This window comes from Cryptotermes secundus, unplaced genomic scaffold (assembly GCF_002891405.2).
Source record: "Cryptotermes secundus unplaced genomic scaffold, Csec_1.0 scaffold644, whole genome shotgun sequence".
NCBI classification, from domain to species: domain Eukaryota; kingdom Metazoa; phylum Arthropoda; class Insecta; order Blattodea; family Kalotermitidae; genus Cryptotermes; species Cryptotermes secundus.
In genome coordinates, this window is record NW_019742971.1 from 384,601 (window position 1) to 402,688 (window position 18,088).

General features: G+C 37.6%; 2 protein-coding genes across 4 annotated transcripts in view; one reads left to right on the forward strand and one right to left on the reverse strand.

Annotated features, from left to right (window-relative positions):
- Positions 1 to 1,956, forward strand: part of LOC111873602 (mutS protein homolog 5) — a 28,459-nt gene extending 26,503 nt beyond the window's left edge. The window contains exons 18-19 of the mRNA XM_023868448.2: positions 274 to 347; positions 1,853 to 1,956. Of these exons, the coding sequence (XP_023724216.1) occupies positions 274 to 347; positions 1,853 to 1,934 (156 nt within the window). The 3' untranslated portion in view covers positions 1,935 to 1,956. The remainder of the gene's footprint in view (positions 1 to 273; positions 348 to 1,852) is intronic.
- On the reverse strand, positions 1,948 to 17,998 carry LOC111873601. 3 transcript variants are annotated; one of them, XR_004514016.1, is made up of 14 exons: positions 16,251 to 17,998; positions 15,686 to 15,775; positions 15,307 to 15,500; positions 14,743 to 14,832; positions 13,311 to 13,492; positions 12,154 to 12,349; positions 11,136 to 11,316; positions 9,646 to 9,828; positions 7,803 to 7,910; positions 6,947 to 7,051; positions 5,191 to 5,315; positions 3,983 to 4,318; positions 2,958 to 3,174; positions 1,948 to 2,242 (listed from the first exon to the last, which is right to left on the reverse strand). XR_004514016.1 is itself a non-coding variant. In XM_033755127.1 (13 exons), the coding sequence occupies exons 1-13, from the start codon at positions 17,869 to 17,871 to the stop codon at positions 3,016 to 3,018; spliced, it is 3,570 nt and encodes a 1,189-aa protein (XP_033611018.1). In that variant the 5' UTR covers positions 17,872 to 17,998; the 3' UTR covers positions 2,249 to 3,015. The 3 variants fall into 3 exon arrangements, 1 of the variants encoding a protein (XP_033611018.1); XR_004514017.1 differs by lacking the exon at positions 15,686 to 15,775; XM_033755127.1 differs by lacking the exon at positions 1,948 to 2,242 and having other exon boundaries at positions 2,249 to 3,174.
- Positions 17,999 to 18,088: the final 90 nt, after the last annotated feature.

The following is an 18,088-nucleotide window of genomic DNA, read 5'->3' on the forward strand; positions in this document are numbered from 1 at the left end:
TTGTTCTTCTGTTGTCATTCAGTTGTCACTTATCAAGAATCTGCTGCCTAGCAACAGACATTGTTCCATTTGTTTTGCAGTCATTGCATAGAAATGAATGCGGTTTCAGAGCCGTTCACTAGCAACGGCTGTTTCTCTGGCTCCACAGTTCTTGCTTGGAGCAAATATGCCACAGTATTTACTTTTATTGTCTTGTTTTGATTTTGTAGATAATGCATGTTCTACTCATACTGCAATGTCTGTGTGAACTGGTAAGGCTTTCTTGCTTTGCAGATATATGAGGCATTGAAGACTGGAGGAAAAATTCCTGTTCCTGCAAATTCCAAAAGAGCACTCAGAATGGAAAAGTAAGCACAATAAAAAACATCCTTATGGCAAAATTCTGTGTTCCTGCTTCCTTTACTTCCTTGCAAGGGAGTTCTTTATGTAGGTTGTAGATAGGTCAATAGAGGAAGAAAAGAGCACTTATATAGTAGAGTGAATTCATCAGATTAACTGTTGATAGATCACATCAGATGTCTGTCTACGCTGTCCAACATCTTAATGGCAATTACATTTGCACATTTCTATTTTCGAGCTTGTGGTCTTTTTGGTTATGGAACCATTTAGTCAAGTAGGTGGTTATCAAATTTTTGCAAGAACCTGTTGCCTCCATTTCTATTATTCAGGGTGGTCTGGTAGGCGGTTACCAATGTTCTGAATGAACCTGCTGTCTCCATCTTCAGTATAATCTGAAGACCATGTCATAACTCAGATGAAAATCTAAATTTTTTTTACTGCTTTACATGGAACTCTGATATAAATTTTTGAAGCTGCTCACAGCGAAGAAAAATGGTACATTTCTAAATAATTATCACTTCTGTTAAAAGGATTTTCAATATTTTAATTTTAGGTCTTCTCCTTCTTACTTTCTTTCCTACTCTTTTTGAAGAATTTCATCCTAGCTGCATAAATTTTACATGTATCCAAATTTGCAAAGGTTCTTTCATCCTTCTTGGAGGATCTGATATGTCTGTTCCATGATTGAGGAAGAAAACTTTTATTTTTAAACATTAAGTTACTCATATTCAGTAACTGTGGTGTATACATCATGCCACTCGAAACCTCTTTTCTTTAACCCCCTGTCAATATTATCAACATAGTGAATGTAAAATTGTGTGAACAATACCAGTGCCATTTGGTTCAGGGTCCAGTGGCTATCTTTAAAAAATAAGCAACTTTTATTGTGACATATTTTTAAAGGCAATTAAGAGCTCCTTTGTTACTTCCTGTTTATTTCACTTGCCAAATATCCAGATGGGTCCACCTCTTCTGTAATATAACTGGTTATGGTCTGGATGACAGCTGTTTAATTCCTGGTGGGGACATATTTCTCAGACTGATTCTGGGTCTCTCCCAGTGTTAGTTCATACACGTAGAACGTAAAGATATTTCCTCACAGGTAAAGTAGTTAGGGGTACATGCTAACCATTCACTTACATTTAGTGCCAATAGGTCCAGAATTCTTCGATCATTAATTTGTAATTCCCTTTAAAAGTGTACGGAGAGCCTTAACATGAGGAAAACTTCGCTTCTGCCAGACATCTTATTGTAGCTCCAAGTATGGAGACCTTCATAACTCAAGTCTCTTTCATGTTACATTTCTTAACTTATTTTTGTTGTACAGGGCAATAGGATGTTTTCAATCACTGAGAAAATGTGAATTTTCCTTGAGGAAAAGGCTTATGACCAGCATCCAGGATTCTATTTGCTTACAGGAGGTCTGCCTGTACTTGAAATAGGGCTAAATTGTTAGGTAACTTGGGTATTTATTATGAATTATTCCAATTATGAGCACTGCTTTATTCCACAGGTACAGGAATCTTGCACAGACGATCATATCCTCAGATTATATAGATATTGAAGAAATCCAAGAAATGTGTAGCAAGCCATGAAATAGTTGCAAGGAAAGTATGAGTTCATTTAGTTTTATTTGTTTTAATATAAACGTTGTATGTATCATTTGATTTTTACATAAAAGTAATAACACAATGTTCAGGATAAATACAATAAAGTTCATGGTAAATGTTAAATATATAATGTATTAATTATATAAGAACTAGAGTCTAGGTTACAAAATAAAAATGGATATAACTGACACAAAAATGGAAGAAAAGGACAAAGTTTCTGAAATGGTGGTAAGGTCTCCTTGCTTCAGCACGTTTCAGCTCAAATGTAACATCAACACAGCTCCTTACAGCTTCTGAAAAGAGAGACAGACAGAAACATTTTATCATTTCAACACAATTATTTTTCAGTTAAACCCTACTTTAGTTGTCTCACATACTTTGACAGCTGAATTCTCTTAGACTCAAAAACACAAAGCCCTCTGCATACACTTTCATCATCTATTCAGAACAAAACAAAATGTATTATTTACATTCATATTTAGCTTCAAGTAAGTGTAACAGTGTTCAGCTCTAGTGCCAAATAATTATAGCTTTCAATATATGAGACCATAATAAGCTATATAACATCAGTTTTATCAATATTCTTAGTATAACACGTCACAAATTTGGCCTGCTAGATTTCAGCAACATCTATGGAATAGTGACTGAATCTATTTTATTAAACACAAATGAGACAGCTAAATTTTCTGAACAATTCACTAATTTAAAGCACACTGACATATTTATCTCTAAAATACAAGAAATGCAAAAACATTTTATTCATGTTCAATCATCCCAGGATAGTCTATGTGGTGCTGGACAGGCTTTCCTGCAAGTACTTCAGGTTTCTGTTTCCAGTCACAATTCTACAAATGTTCTATATTCATGGGTCACAAAACCTGAAGTGTGCAATATCTGACCACCCAGCATTTGATCATATCTCATTTCTCAGCTGAGGCTTCACTTTTGACTTGATTCAAAAGTAAGAAAATTTTGTTGTGTGTTAAAGAATGTTCCTTCACTACTAACCATGGGCTCTGCAGAACAGCAGAGATGAACAGTTCTATGCAGAAGCATATGATCTATTCTATTCCAGATCTCGAAGGTTGATGGTTGATTCTGCAAACTCGTGGCGAGTGCTGCTCGCTGGGTCTAATAACAACACCTGGAACTCTCCAACGCCAGGACCCACAGCCATCATGTGGTCCTCTTGATACAAACTGTGATGATGACTTGGCAAATCATCCTATAATAAGGAGGCAAGCAGGTAAGAATGAAGTTATCAATTTCAGCAGAGGTATTATAAATCCACTGAGGTCCTAATGACACTGTTGCCTCAATAGCATTGTTTAACCAAACATAAATTTGGTTTTATCCAGAGTAATATTTGAAGCCTGCTGTCATATGGGATGTCACACCACATAGGCTGTAGAATGTTACCAATGTTTTGGGGGAAGCAAGATAAGAAGTAGGTTCCACTGAAGCCTGTTATTCAGTTATTCAGTATAGAGGGGGTGGGTTTCCCCATGCACCACGACTAATAGTCTATTGTACGTCCCCCTTTAATTTCTACTGTCGCCATACCCTACCGATACTGGTGCCCGCTATCTCCCCTTTCTGCCAGCGAGGTCGGCCCTCTACTGGCATTGGTACCCGATAACTTCCCCATCTACCGGAGGCATTAGGGGCGGGAAACTTTTTGCCTAATTTTGCTCAGAGGTCTCCTAGAGACATGAGGATATTTTATGTGCCATAAATCTACGACATGGGATCCATGGCTTAAAGTCCCTCCTGGAGGACTTGTTCCTGAATTTTTCTGCCCTTAAAAATTCCACAACTTCCGCCGGGTTTGAACCCGCATGACTTGAGTCATGAGGTCGGAACGTTACCCCTAGACTACGGAGGCCACTTACTGAAGCCTGTTAGTTTTCTACCAGGCTATATGGCATTACATCCCAGAAGACGACAATCTTCTATGGTCACTGATATGAGAACCTCAAATCTCATAAAAAAATATGTTTACGATATTTCCATGGAAATACTAAAATAGTTACCTGGAGAAGAAGGCTCTGTGCAATGTCCTGGCTACTCCCTAGAAGTCCTGTTCCCAGCACAACATCTGTTGGAACTCTTGTTCCTGTGCTGCTATTCATAGGGTCCGTAGACGCTGGACTTGCACTGACTTTCCTGCGATCTCTCTCTCGGACAATGTCCTGGTATGTGAAACTGGTTCGTGCAGATCCATGCACGGAACGTGCCCCACTTTCCATTTCAAGTGAAATCGGCTCAAACATCGGTATATTAATGGGCTGATCCATTGCATCACTAATATCTGGCTGATTTGTGTCACAAGCCGACATACTTGAATTTGACATGGTGAAGGATGAATTCTGAGGAAGAAATTCAGAATAATTTGTCACTGGCACTAGGTACTAACCATGGAATGATTGTGGATGCATGTGCTTTCATGTTTTAATAAAGTAAACAAACACATCTTATACAAATGGTGTCAACATCAACCTAAGAAGCAGGCAAGCAAGCAATGCTTTCCTTGCTGCTTGCTTCATGCTGGTTTGATGCTTGGCTCACTCTTCAACCCAAGAAGTAAATTTATGTAAAAACTTCAAATTTGAAGTTCAGTCTCTCCACATGTAGTACATCCTGTGGATCTTCTTATCTGGCCAACTCAGACTGTGTTTAATGAGAAGCATTTTGCTTCCACTGTCTGTACATATAAACAAAAGGCATTCTGTATTTCAGAATTATATTCCTACATAAGGTTTTTCTTTTATTGCTAGTGGGGTGGGACTAAGTCCCTTGTACTGCGGCCACTTCTGGCCTATTTTACCAGCCCCAGATGATAGGTGAGGACTGAAGATTGCCAGTGGAACCGAAGTACTCGGAGAAAACCTGCCCCAGCGCCACTTTGTCCACCACAAATCCCACTTGTCCAGACCCGGGATCGGGAAACCAGCGACTAACCACTTGAGCTATGGCATGGCCCTACATAAGGTTAACATTTATTGATTCTTAAATCCTTTCAGCCTAGGAATTTGTTTGTATGAACATAATGCCACCAGAAGTTATCCAACTTCTGCCCTTTTGAATTTACTTCCATCAGTGATACTGACAGAATTCTTAGTTTCATGTCATATTTAAAAAATTTGTTTCAGTGTTTGATAGCACAATTAGCTCTTAGCAATCTAATTTTCACACAATATATATATATTACTTTATATAATCAGTATTCCTGTATTGTTACCTGCATGTCAGGTGGTGCCAGGACAACATGTGTTACAACACTGCTGTTAGTGCCACTATTGCATCCAATCCCAATGTTTCCACTGGTACAAATCTGTGATGGTAGAATTCCAGGGAACTGAAAATCTAAATGAAAAATGAAATTTTAGCTTAATAGTAACTAGCAGAGTGACAAATGTGATCAGTGTGTTAATGAAACAAAATGAACCCTTCGATGACATGTATATATAAGAATGTTCTGTTATTTTTACACATCTTCCGTGTGATTACTCTTACATTTTCTTGGGTTTCGAGGTTACTATCAAGGCTCTGGCCTAATATGAAATTAACGAAGCAAAGTCAAGTGTCCATATCAGCCTGCCTCAACAGTGATGAAGTGAAGTACAAGAATCTCACAATAAAACTTTGTCATACATTGAAGACAGTTGAGATTGATGGGTTTTTGAACTTTGTCCATCTACGGATGGCTGCACACCAACTGCATCAAGACATGAGACAAAATATGTGGTCTTGCTTCATTCGTGATTCATCAGCATCATGACTCAGACCGGTGCGCGGCGGTTTTCACAATCTCATTCGTTTCAACTGTGCTCCTTTCTTTGTGTCATGTCACAAACATCGTGTCTTTGACTGTTATGTCTTGACGCATGTCGGTGTGCAGCCTACCTACCATTCCAGTGACTTGAGGTTAGCTCTTTCTAATGGATCCAATGGAGTAGACGCTTCCCACCCCCTCACATGAGGACAGAAGCAGATCGAGTTTCTGAAACATCGTGTTCTTAGAACACCTGATGATGGACAAAGTCCAAAAACCTAGTAATCCTGACTGCTTTATGCTATACCATTAGAACCCCTTAGAATCTAAATGAAGACAGTTATTATGGAAATTTGAATATGTGCCATGGACTAAACTGGAATATGACTGTTATACAGTTAAAAAAAATTACAGGATACAGGAAACTTGTTACTCCAAGAGTATGAGAGACCACACCTGAAAACAGTTTGAAGAATGCATATATAGCCTTGTCAAAATGTTTCTTTTGCAGGATGGAGTACACTAGGAGACTAATTTTTGTTGTGACTTTTCCATCAGTGTCATATGAGACAGTTCCCTACATTCTTCTCCATCCTCTTATAACTGCTCCTCTTTATCCATGTTCACTCGTCCCCTAACTCCTGCTTGTGAATCTTCCATTTTCTGGCCTCCGTGGTGGTCATTTCCTCATTGCTTTCATTACTCATGCTCTGAAAAGCGTGCTATTTTATCTATACATAACACATGTCTATACTACTGTATGTTTAATTTCATAAATTCCTCTTGTAATGCACTGACTTTAAAATTTTGTCTGCCATGTTTAAGATTTTCTTCTTCTTAACACATTCATTGCTTTACCCCCTACCCCTTATTGAATCTCACCTACTGAGCCTGCCATTCTTCTACAAGGACTAGATTCAGAACTCACTACATCTGAAATGGAAATGGAAGACAAGAAGTGTAAAACACAATATTCACTGTAAGTTCTGAATTTTTCAAGTTTTAAAAATCTGTGTTTAAAATTTCGCTGACTTTGAGAATCATTTGTATGAGAAAATGATATTTATGTACACATTTGCAACAGCCCATCATGTGATGGGATTGACACTGGTACACAGTAAACTTCAGCTCATCAGGTGATGGAACAGGCAGTGAATGTGTTAAAATTTCAACTAATAAGATTCAATTAGTCTCTTCTTTCCACTGTTTGTTTCATTCATACCTGTACTGATATATTCAGGTGGACTGGAATTCATACCATCATCACCACTGATCATCACAGAAGGCTGTGTAATAAGACTGACAGCATTTAGAGAACTGAGGCTGCCTGAAAGTGGAAGTAGATAGTAGATGGTTAAGTGAAGGCTTCGGCACCAAGGACCAAAGTTATAGTATAAGAAGGTAAAGTTGTCCCTGTGCTTAACTAATTAAGCGTATGGGGGAGTGGACGTATACATCCAGATTTTCTTGACCTCGGCACTATTGGAAATGAGTGGTCAGTTTAATGCCCTCGCCGCTTTACCTCTGTGGAAAGAGCCCCTGGTGCCCACTGGATAGGAGGCTGTGTGGGCTCCCAGATCTGGTCTGGATGACGTGAAGACGAGAAAATTCTTGACCTTACCAGAACTCCAACCCCTTGGTCATCCATCCTGTAGCCAGTCACTATACTGACTATGCTATCCCGACTCCCAAAGTTATAGTGTGGTTTATAAAAATCTGGGTTTTCAAAAAGGTATCTAAAGTAATGTCACTATTGCGGTACAGTGTAAAAATCTTGAATTGTGCTGAGTATGACTAGATAGATGCCTTGAATGTTTCCCATAAAGAAGTATGCTTTTCAGTAATCAGAAATGTTTGCAACCTTACATCCTGGACTCTGGCACTTTCTAAGCATCTCGAGGAGCATGTCTTATTAATAATCTAGATTCTCTTATCAGTATTTTCTTCGACAGCAATGGCTATATAGCACCAAATTATACTGTATTCTGATGACTCATATATGAACTGTTTTTTTTCTTGTTATTTGCACAGTATTATTTTTCAGTACATTGTAGTTGCAAGGAATTGATGAATCTTACCACTGACAGCTGGTGTCATATCTCCAGAAAACTGTAACCCCTCTAAAGCTGCCAAATCGTCATCTCCTGTCAGTAATGCAATATAGTCTAGCTGACTAGGGTCGTTAGCTAAAGGAAAGAGAGGAGGCATATTAATATACTGCCTTAAAGAACTGAAAAATTACCAGTTGAAATTAGTATGGATCTTCACTTGTATGTATACAAACTAGGGTTTGGTATAAACCCTGAAATCGTAAGACACAGAATCAACTTTAATGATCTTCAAGGAATGAATCCTATTGTGTATATATAAAACTGTCAACACAACAAATAAGTAATCAACTCATATCCACATTTTTGTCAATTGAGTTTATTAACTATGTTAAAATTATTCAATAGTGCACTATTTCGATGATATAAAACGAGATTAACGTGCACTAAAAATTGTACTTAACATAATTACACATACTAATTTTACAAAGATTGACACTATTTTAACAAAACCAAAATATAAAACTGAGTTGACCTGTGCAAATAACGATACAAATTCAATTCAATTATTTTCTAAATTATTTTATAACATAATTTGTAATATGGATCCACAGTAATTATAATTACAATTCAATATTTTATAGCTTTAAATAGTGTAATGCCTGGTGATGGCTTATTCACAAGCTTGTTATCTTGACTTCCTTGGTCTAATGTAGGTGCAATTTAATAGCTTTTCATTCCTTATTCTGGCATGTATACTGTATTTTTCTCACACAAACTGCCATATCTGCACTATTATTAAAATATACTCTATATAACATACTCCAACTACATTGACCCTTTCTGTATTTTACACGGAACCTTTCATCTAGTTAGTTAGTTAGTTATTTAGAGAGGGTGGGTTTCCCCATGCACCGCAACCAGTTTGATCTATTGTGCTTCTCTGTATGATATTCTACCAGTCTCTTTACCCTACCGATAAATGGTGCGTACCATCAGTCCTGCCAAGCAAGCGAGTTCGGCCACTTGCTTAGCGGTGTCTATAATGCTTCCCCCATCTATCAGAGGCCTTAGAGGCTATTGTTGGGCGGGAAACATCCTGGAATTTGGCTCAGTGATCCCCTTTGGGGATATGAGGTTCTTTTACGTGCCGTAAAGTTACGACACGGGACACACAGTTTAAAGTCCCTCCCGGAGGACTTGTTCCCTGAATTTTTCCACCCTTAAAAATTCGATGACCTCCACTGGGTATTTGAACCCGCGTACCACGAGTCATGAGATGGGAACGTTACCTCTAGACTACGGAGGCCGCTAACCTTTCATCTAACTGAATGGGTCTTGATCAACTGATACGTCATTCAGCTCATCAACACATTTCCCAATTTTTGTGGCATCCGAAGGCTCACTACTGTTTCACAACATCACACCACAGGACCCTATCCTGAGCTAGTTAAAATGAGTCCAATCCCTCGCTATCTTATTTTTGTAGGTTCCACTCAAATACTGTTCCCCCATCTATGGCTATGTCTCTCAGCTGCTTGTCACTGTTTTATAGAACTAGTCTGATCTGTCCTAACTTTATTCATCTTATTACAGTTAATCATCACATGGCCATACACTCACTGCATCTGGAGGTGAATAAATCCACCGACATAAAATTAACTTTGGTAAGTGGTAAGTATAATTTTAATCTGGGACTTTACCACTTACGTTGGATTACTTTTAAACCTCCGATAAATAAATCTCTGAAAATAATTACATTTTTTTTCTACTCCATTACAGGGAAGTGATATAGAAACTCCCGCAGAGCTAATGCAAAGTGTGTAAGAATGGAATGCGTGGTGTCAACTGGTCATCATGAAGTCCAACTTACCAAGGACTGGTGTATGGAACTTGAGCATGTGCTGCCTCAGACTAGACTTGCAGGTATAAGTTCTGGTACACTTCTCTATTGGACAATGATATATAACTTTATCCCCTGCTGCAGAGCTAGGCTTACTGTGCCTCTTTAAGTGAACGTACAGGCTACTCTTTGCCGAAAATTTTACTCCACAGTCTGTTCAAGAAAATAACAAGTATATAATAATCAAACTGAAATGCTGTTCAATTCCATGCATAGTAATTTGGATTCTATTTCAATAAATTTGAATGTAATGAACACAAAGCTACAAAAATGTCCTTGACTTAAGGCATTTGTAAACAAGTTGATTAAACAGAGATGTGTAAGATGAAGATGAAATTAATAAATGTGATTGATTATCATTCCATATTAACTAGCTTGGGGTGCCATGATACTTCGAAATAGGTCAGTAGTTTGACGGCATAAGAGGAACAAAAATAAATCATTCTTGACTGAGGCAAACATTTTTGTCCATCTAAATTATTTGTCCAGATCAGACAATAAATTCAGATGATGCAGGATATGTTAATCCCAGAACACACAGTTTTCTGATAAGACTCTTCAATTCTCAGCTTCTCTAGAGTTAGAAACCTTATTAATTAAACTAACTCCATGGTGTAGGGTGTTTCTTGGGTAGCTGACAGTTGTTCAGCTGGCAAAGAAATTCCACATTTCTATGTAACTCCAATGTTATGGCCGTGTTCACAAGACGCATCAATGGACTCTGTCCTAGGCCAGATGAATCCAGTCCACACTATCACATCCTATTTTTCTAAAATCTATTTTATTATTATGTAGGATCTGAGGTTCTCACAGCGGTGGTTATGAAGAGTTCTGTCTTCTGGGATATAACGCTATGTAGGATCTGAGGCTCTCACAGTGGTGATTATGAAGAATTCTGTCTTCTGGGATATTGCGCTGTGTAGGATCTGAGGCTCTCACAGTGGTGGTTATGAAGAGTTCTGTCTTCTGGGATATAGTGCTCTTAGGGTCTGAGGTTCTCACAGCGATCATTATGAAGAGTTCTATCTCGGGATATATCGCCATGTAGGATCTGAGGTTCTCACAGCAATGATTATGAAGAGTTCTATCTCCTGGGGTATAATGCCGTATAGTCCGCTGAAAGTCAACAGACTACATGACGTTATATTCCAGAAGATGTAACTCTTTTATGTTAATATTTCCTTCCTAGCCATACCTAACTCTTGGAAGAAGTATCTTCTCATGAGGTTCTCCAACCAGAACTACATATTACTCCAATGCACAACAAATGTACAGCTCATCTCATCCACCTTGATTTAATCAGCTTATTAAAACTACTCCACCTGACCTCCAAGCATATCAACATATCTTTTAGATATCTCTCACAAGTAAAACTTGGTTTGTAAAATTTAAATTTGGTCACGCCTGTATTTAAAAGTGTTACTTGCCAATGTGCATGGACCTTAAAATTAATAACTTACAATCATACGGACACTGAAAGTTTCTCTGCCCAACATGGGTAAGTGTATGCTCCTTGAGATGTTCTGATCTCATGAAGGACTTCCCACAACCTTCGATGCCACACTGGAATTTACGTTCATTAGTGTGCTTCTGCTGATGACGTTTTAACTTGCTTGCACTTGAGAATGCCCAGCCACAATCCTGAAAGAAGAATCATTTTAAATTAATGAGAAGGAGTTTCAAGCACACCTTATAAAACCCACTTTCCTCCTATTTAGATTATAGTCCAACAAATCTACTACTATTATTACTGTAATTTTATTTTACATAGGAACAGATTCTATGTGTTAAATTTGTCAGATATAACCTCAAAGTTTTTCATCACCATGTTCATAACTGTTCACTTTCAAATAATAATGTCATACAGAATCTGCAGGCATGTTTATGATCTACCTTTATAGCAAATTTCACTTGCCTCACTCTAATGGCCCATTAGTTATGGCCTTCAACTCAAAAGCAAAAGAGAAATTTCTCATAGCTGCCATTTTGCTGTTTTACAGTCTACAGAATGAAAGTTACATCCCCCCCCCCCCAAGTTCTATTACCATACATAATTTCAGGACCTTAAAGTACATGGACATACTGCTGCTTCCACCTCATAAGCTAATGCATCTACCATGTGCTTCCATTATTACTGATGGTGAGAAATTAAGAGATGCAGCACTGGGGAGGCTCTAAATGACGTAATATTCATATCAAGTTTTGTGAAAACTGGTCAACTGGTTGAAAAGTTAGAAACATAGGAAAGTGGGTAAAAATCTGGTAAATTAATTCAAAATTCATATGGAATCAGATGGATACATACACAGACAAGGTCTTTCATAGGTTAAATACCGACTCTAAATCTAAGATGTGAATTTATCAGTGGAATTTAATATTTAATGAAGCAAAGGTGTGTGAAGTTACATTTCTCACCACTTTATTAGTACTTGTACAATACAGTGAGGTTTGAACAGATAAAACTAATTGCACAGTTACCGGGTATGTGCAGGGATAAGGTTTATCCCCTGTGTGAGATCGCATGTGAGCTTTGAGCCTGCATGGCTTGTCAAACAGTTTACCACAACCTTCCCACTGACACTGAACCTCCTCTTCCTTGTGCTGGTGGCTTCGTGAGTGAGCATTCAGCGAGTTGAGTGAGTAGTAGTGTTTCCCACAACCCTCATATAAACACCTGTAATGAACAAGAGGTAATATGTAATACTTGAAATTCTACGAGATCTCTGAGGATGATGGTGATATGTGAGTGAATGTGAATGGAAGCAGAATACTAAAAAGACACTGGGGATATGCAAATAGTTAAAACTTGTTTTCATGTAGTTCAAACTCAGTTCGAAAAAATAAATTTCAGTTTTTATGGTATACCTGTACACAAGAAATAAGTTTATAAAATGTAATTAATTTAATACTGGTAGTCCTTATTAAATTTTAAAGATGATATTTAATTTTGATCCATACCAAGAGAATTAAGTTTCTGTGGGTATTAAGAAATAAACTAGAATGGACACTATATGAAACTCGAAACGTCACAAGAAAAATTTGTCAAAGACACTGAAATAATGATGATGAAATGAATACTGGAGACACCAAGTGAATGAAGATAAAGAGAAGGTTATAGGGAGAGTGGGAATAAAGATACAAGTGGAGAGCATATGAGAAGAATGAAGGATTTTTCATAAAATATCCTACCCCACTGGATGATGATGATGAGGAAGAAGGAGAAGGAGGAGGAGGAAACAGTGTTTGGACAACTACTCTAAATATGAAACAAACATCTTTTCATGTTATATTTGCAAACTCTGACAGAATTAATTTTGGAATATCACCATAACGCCCAAGAACAAAATATGTGTTAAGACAATCAGGGTCAATCAGTTACTTGCAGGCTTAATGCTATATCAATTGCAGAGATTATGTAATATAAAATAAGATGAAACACTCATATAAAGTAGAGTGTGAAGATAGGAGATTTCATGGCCTGGCATTTTCTTGGAAGGTGTGAGGAGAACCATGAAAACCTTTGTACCCTAGTCTGAATACAAGTCAGGCATATTACTGCTGAGAGAACCTGCTGGGAAGACAAGAGGTGAAAGATGTAGCGCTATATGAGGTAGAGTCATCAACAGCAAACTCACTTGTATGGTGCATGAAGGCTGTCATGACTTTTCAGGTGCAGTTCGAGACTTCTCTTGGTCTGGAATCGTGCACCACAAGTTTCAACTGGACACACCATCTCAAGAGGTCGTGCATGCAATTTCTGGTGTGTGTTAAGATTATATATTGTGGTGAATCGACGTTCACAGCCTTTTATTCGGCACTGCAACAGATTGTGTTATGTAACTATCCATATTTATCATCACACAATGCATGCTCCATGCCATTCTCACTCCTTGGCATAACTCCACAGAGCTGGGTCCTTTTTGAGAAGCCACCAGTTGCTCAGCTACTCAAGAATTTCCCAAAATTTTATGGAATCCAAAGGTTCTTTAACGTGTTCACAGGAGTCCGCCACTGGTCCCTATCCTGAGCCAGATTAATCCGGTCCATGATACCCCATTGTACTTCTCTAAGATCCATTTAATATTATCCTCCCCTAAGTCTGGGTTTCTCTAATGGTCTCTTCTGGTTTTCCCACAAACACCCTGTATCCATGCATGCTACATGCCCTGCCAATCTCATCATCTTCGCCTTGATCATTCCAATTACATTTTGCATAGAGTACAAATTATGAAGCTCCTCATTCTGCAGTTTTCTCCAACCTCCTATCACTTCATCTGTCTTCAGTCAAAATATTCTCTTCAGCACCCTGTTCTCAAACACTTTCAGCCTATATTCTTTCCTTAATGTCAGAGACTAAGTTTCACACTCCACAGGCAAAATTATAGTTTTGTATATTTTAATTTTTATATTTTTAGGCAGCAGATGAGAAGGCTAGAAGTTCTGAACTGAATGGCTGCAACCATGATCCCAATTCAATCTGCACCTAATTTCCTCACGGATCAAATTTCGATTTCTTACTACCATTTGCTACATTTTCAAAGGCTTTATTAGCCATCTTTATGTCATGAATTTGTCCAGCATTTTGGTGATGGGACATCAACATGTACTTAATGTTCTCTGTGTTTACTTCTGGACCAATGTTCTTGCTAGTGTCAATTTTCTTTATGGTATCTATGTTATCTCCTAATAGATTTATAACATAAGAACGGACAAGAAGGTGATGTGTCTCATTCAATTTCAGTCCTACCCAGTTTTTGTGGACATTCTATGCAGCAAACTCATTAATTTTGTCTTTCTGATATTTCCTCTTTATGTTCCTCAAACGTGTGGGAGTATCATGCCTTATTCCAATTTATTTGGCTTGGATCCTGTAACCACTGAAATTTAGTACAATGTCTACATTTTAATTAAAATTACAGATATTACAGAAAATGCAAAATTAATTTTCATAATTTTGACTAAATTATTTCATGTATTTCACTACTGACATGTATTCAAAAGTGAGTGGTGTCCTTTTCTGAAATTTTTAATCGTTATTAATGCATGTTAAAGACTGAGAATACTTACTACAAAATCTTTTCTCTTGAGATGTGTTTCTTTATGCCTCTTCAGTTTGAAATATGTATAGAATGACCAATGGCATCCTACAAAATTACACTGGAAGTGTAGAAGAAACAGAGATTATTCTCAACATTTTCCAGACATGAATAAAACAAAGATGGGTAAATTCATCACTACAGTTCCCCACTGAGATAGTTTACAGTTGAGATAAACTATGTAATCACTGAATGAAACTGTTTACTCCAATTTCAGGTTTTAAACTGTGAACAAATAGAGATAAGGTGAGGTTACCATTTTGCAATAAAGAATTAAATTAATACTTTCTTAAAAGTAACAGATCTTCCAATCACTTTTAACGTGGGATCACTGAAATTGCACATTAAATGTGGGAAAACCTTAAGTGAAGGAACAGGAAACTGGAGCTCCACTACAGTAAGAAATGTTGAGTAAAATATAATAAAGCAAGTATATAAATAATTCTGTCAAATAAAATTACATGAACAAAACATAGATCCAAGACGTTCGTTAAGAGTTCCCACTACATATGTCAAGTAGGGCGTAAATACTAACCCTGTAAGGTCTGACGTTGAAATGGCTCAAGATATGGACCTTCAGCATACTCTGTCGTGGATACATTCTGCCACATTCCTTAATTGGACATACCCAAAACTTCTGACCGTTTCCAGTTGATACACAGAAAATGTTATCCTTGTCAACAGCTATTCCAAGGTCAGCAAGGGCCTCCATTACTGGCTGGTCTTCCTCTGGGAGTATCACAAGCACATTACATCAAAATTCTGAATTTATGTGAGCTATACGAGTGTTAGGATAGCTATTGGACTGAATAAGGAAAAAAAATATTCATCAAACGGTCTTCTTTATTATGTGGTTACTTTCACGAATAGTGGTGGTTTGTTGAAATATTATGTTTTATGGGGATCCCACAAACCTGCTGCAGGATCACCATATTCCTCTCGCTCCTCAGCCATATCACCTGGAACATCAGTAGTCTGCTGTATGGTCTGGTCCCCAATAGATGCTGTGGGAAACGATCCTCGTTACATAGACATTTCTATCACTGTGGCCTCTTAAAAGCATGCTTAACCCCTCACAAGATATTTTTTGCATGTCTGGTTGCAAGTACATAACCTACATTTACTGTTGTATTAATAATCCTCTTTGGAACAAAGATGTGCTCTTTTCTGCCTTTTAAACATCAGTATAGTAGGTTTTAATTTTGGTAATAAAAGTGGTATATATGTCTGTGTAAACACATTAAAGAAATTTAACGGCACGGCACTAAACATGTAGTAATGATATAGGAACAAGCAACTAATATGGTTTTCTTACTAAACTAAAATGACTTGACAAAACCCCACAAAACCAAATGTTTAACCCAGCAGACACACTACCCTAGAATGTGGTGTGATAGAAAATCCACAACTCAAAAGTTGTATGTGTATATAACATTGTATGTTACATTACAAAAGTTATGTATACTAAAATTCCTTTACCATCTAACACTGAAGGCTGTTGTGCTGTACTGATAGACAGTGGCTGGTCAGCTTTTTGAATCTTGTTATTATCCAACTTCTGCCATAGCCCAGATGTGGCTTTCATTAGATCAGTTGTCTTTCCCTTGAAAACTTGTTCACCATATGGAGAATTGATAACAATTTCAGTTGTATTCTTTGATTTGTCTGTGGATATGGCTATGATAGCCATTGATGGTGCCTTCTTTATGGGTGCTGCTACTTTTGACCCTTCTTGTTGTGATTCAACAGATCTTGCTCCAAATGCATCAGCTGATTTTGTCTGTGAGGTTGAGGTAAATGGGCCTGGAGTTTTTAAAACACTAGACTTCTTTGCAGTATTTGATATTTTCAGAGGGTTCTTCAACACACTACGAGGATTCGATGTAGGAAGCCCAGTGTTTTTAGGAACAGGAGCTGACATGTTAGCACTAGTACTTGTGCTTGGAATACTCCTCATTAACTTATTATTTCCTGTTGAAATGACTGTATGTTTCTTTCTTGATAAGTCTACTGGTGCAGAAGAAATATCCTTTTCACTATCCCGTACAGTTTTATCACTATCACCTGCTGTGGAGGAAACTAATATTTCTTTGTGATTTGTTTCCACCTGATTAATATTACACATGGCATCACTGGGATCAATTTGGAAGGTAATTAAATTCAGTTCAGGAAAATCAATTTCTTTTTCAGAATCTCCATCTACACTTCGTTTACTTATGACCGATAAACTCTCCCAGTTTGCCTTCTCTTTCCCATTTTCTATTGATGGTTGTGTATCAGTTAATCCATTTGCACTATACTGTTCTATTAATGGCTGTGTGTCAGTTATTCCACTCCCATTCCAAAGATTTTCCTTAAATTCCTTATCTTCAGTCATGTGAGTGGACGGTTCTTCCACTGAAGTATATTGCCCTTCATTTGGTCCAATCACATGATCCGCAGAATGAGTCTGTTTTGCTGATGTGACAGTATCAAGAAGCTCCACTTTATGAGACCTATTAATTCCACTGTTTCCTACTAATAGGTCACTTCTATCCAAATCATTTAGAAGGGTGTCCTGATCTGTTGAGTAACTGTTTAGAATTACATTATCACAGTCTGCTTCTGTAATTGATTTATTTTTGGACCTAGAAGATGCATTAGTAGGTATATCTAAGCCTAATCCTATGTCACAAATATTTGTAACTATAGATGTCATGTCTACATCTTTGTTTGATAAAAAATTGTGACCAATGTTTTCTGTCAAGTAATTCGTGTCCATCCCTTCACTTTTCATTACAACATCCAAATCTATACTGGATACAGATTCAGTTCTTTGTTTAAACCAATCGTCCACATTTTCACCAGCAATGTCCTGTGTTAACTCAGTCTGGGTAGGTAAAGAAAAGTTTGTAGATGTTGATATTTCTAACTCACTCGTTTCTTCGACATTACGCGAACTTCGAATGACATCTTGGTTTTCTTCTTGCAGGATGGTCTTTGAGCACATGTTAGCGGAATTCGTTGCTTTATCAAAACAAAGTTTACTCAGATCGTCGTAATCATATTTAATTTGCCCGCGACCTTTTCGATCTTCCTGAAGAATCCTTTTGCACGACATTTGTTGGCCCCGTTTTGGAGGGGTCTACATTACCAGCACCAAGAAAACACCTTGCACACCTTTGCACACCGTAACAATCGATAATTGTAATCGAAGTATTCCATAGTATCTAAATATTCGTAGCGGTTGCAGGTAGATATTCATAGACGGCAGAGCCTTTGCTACATGTAAACAACCTCTCTTTATTCCGTGTCGGCAGGGATTATAAAAGTAATTG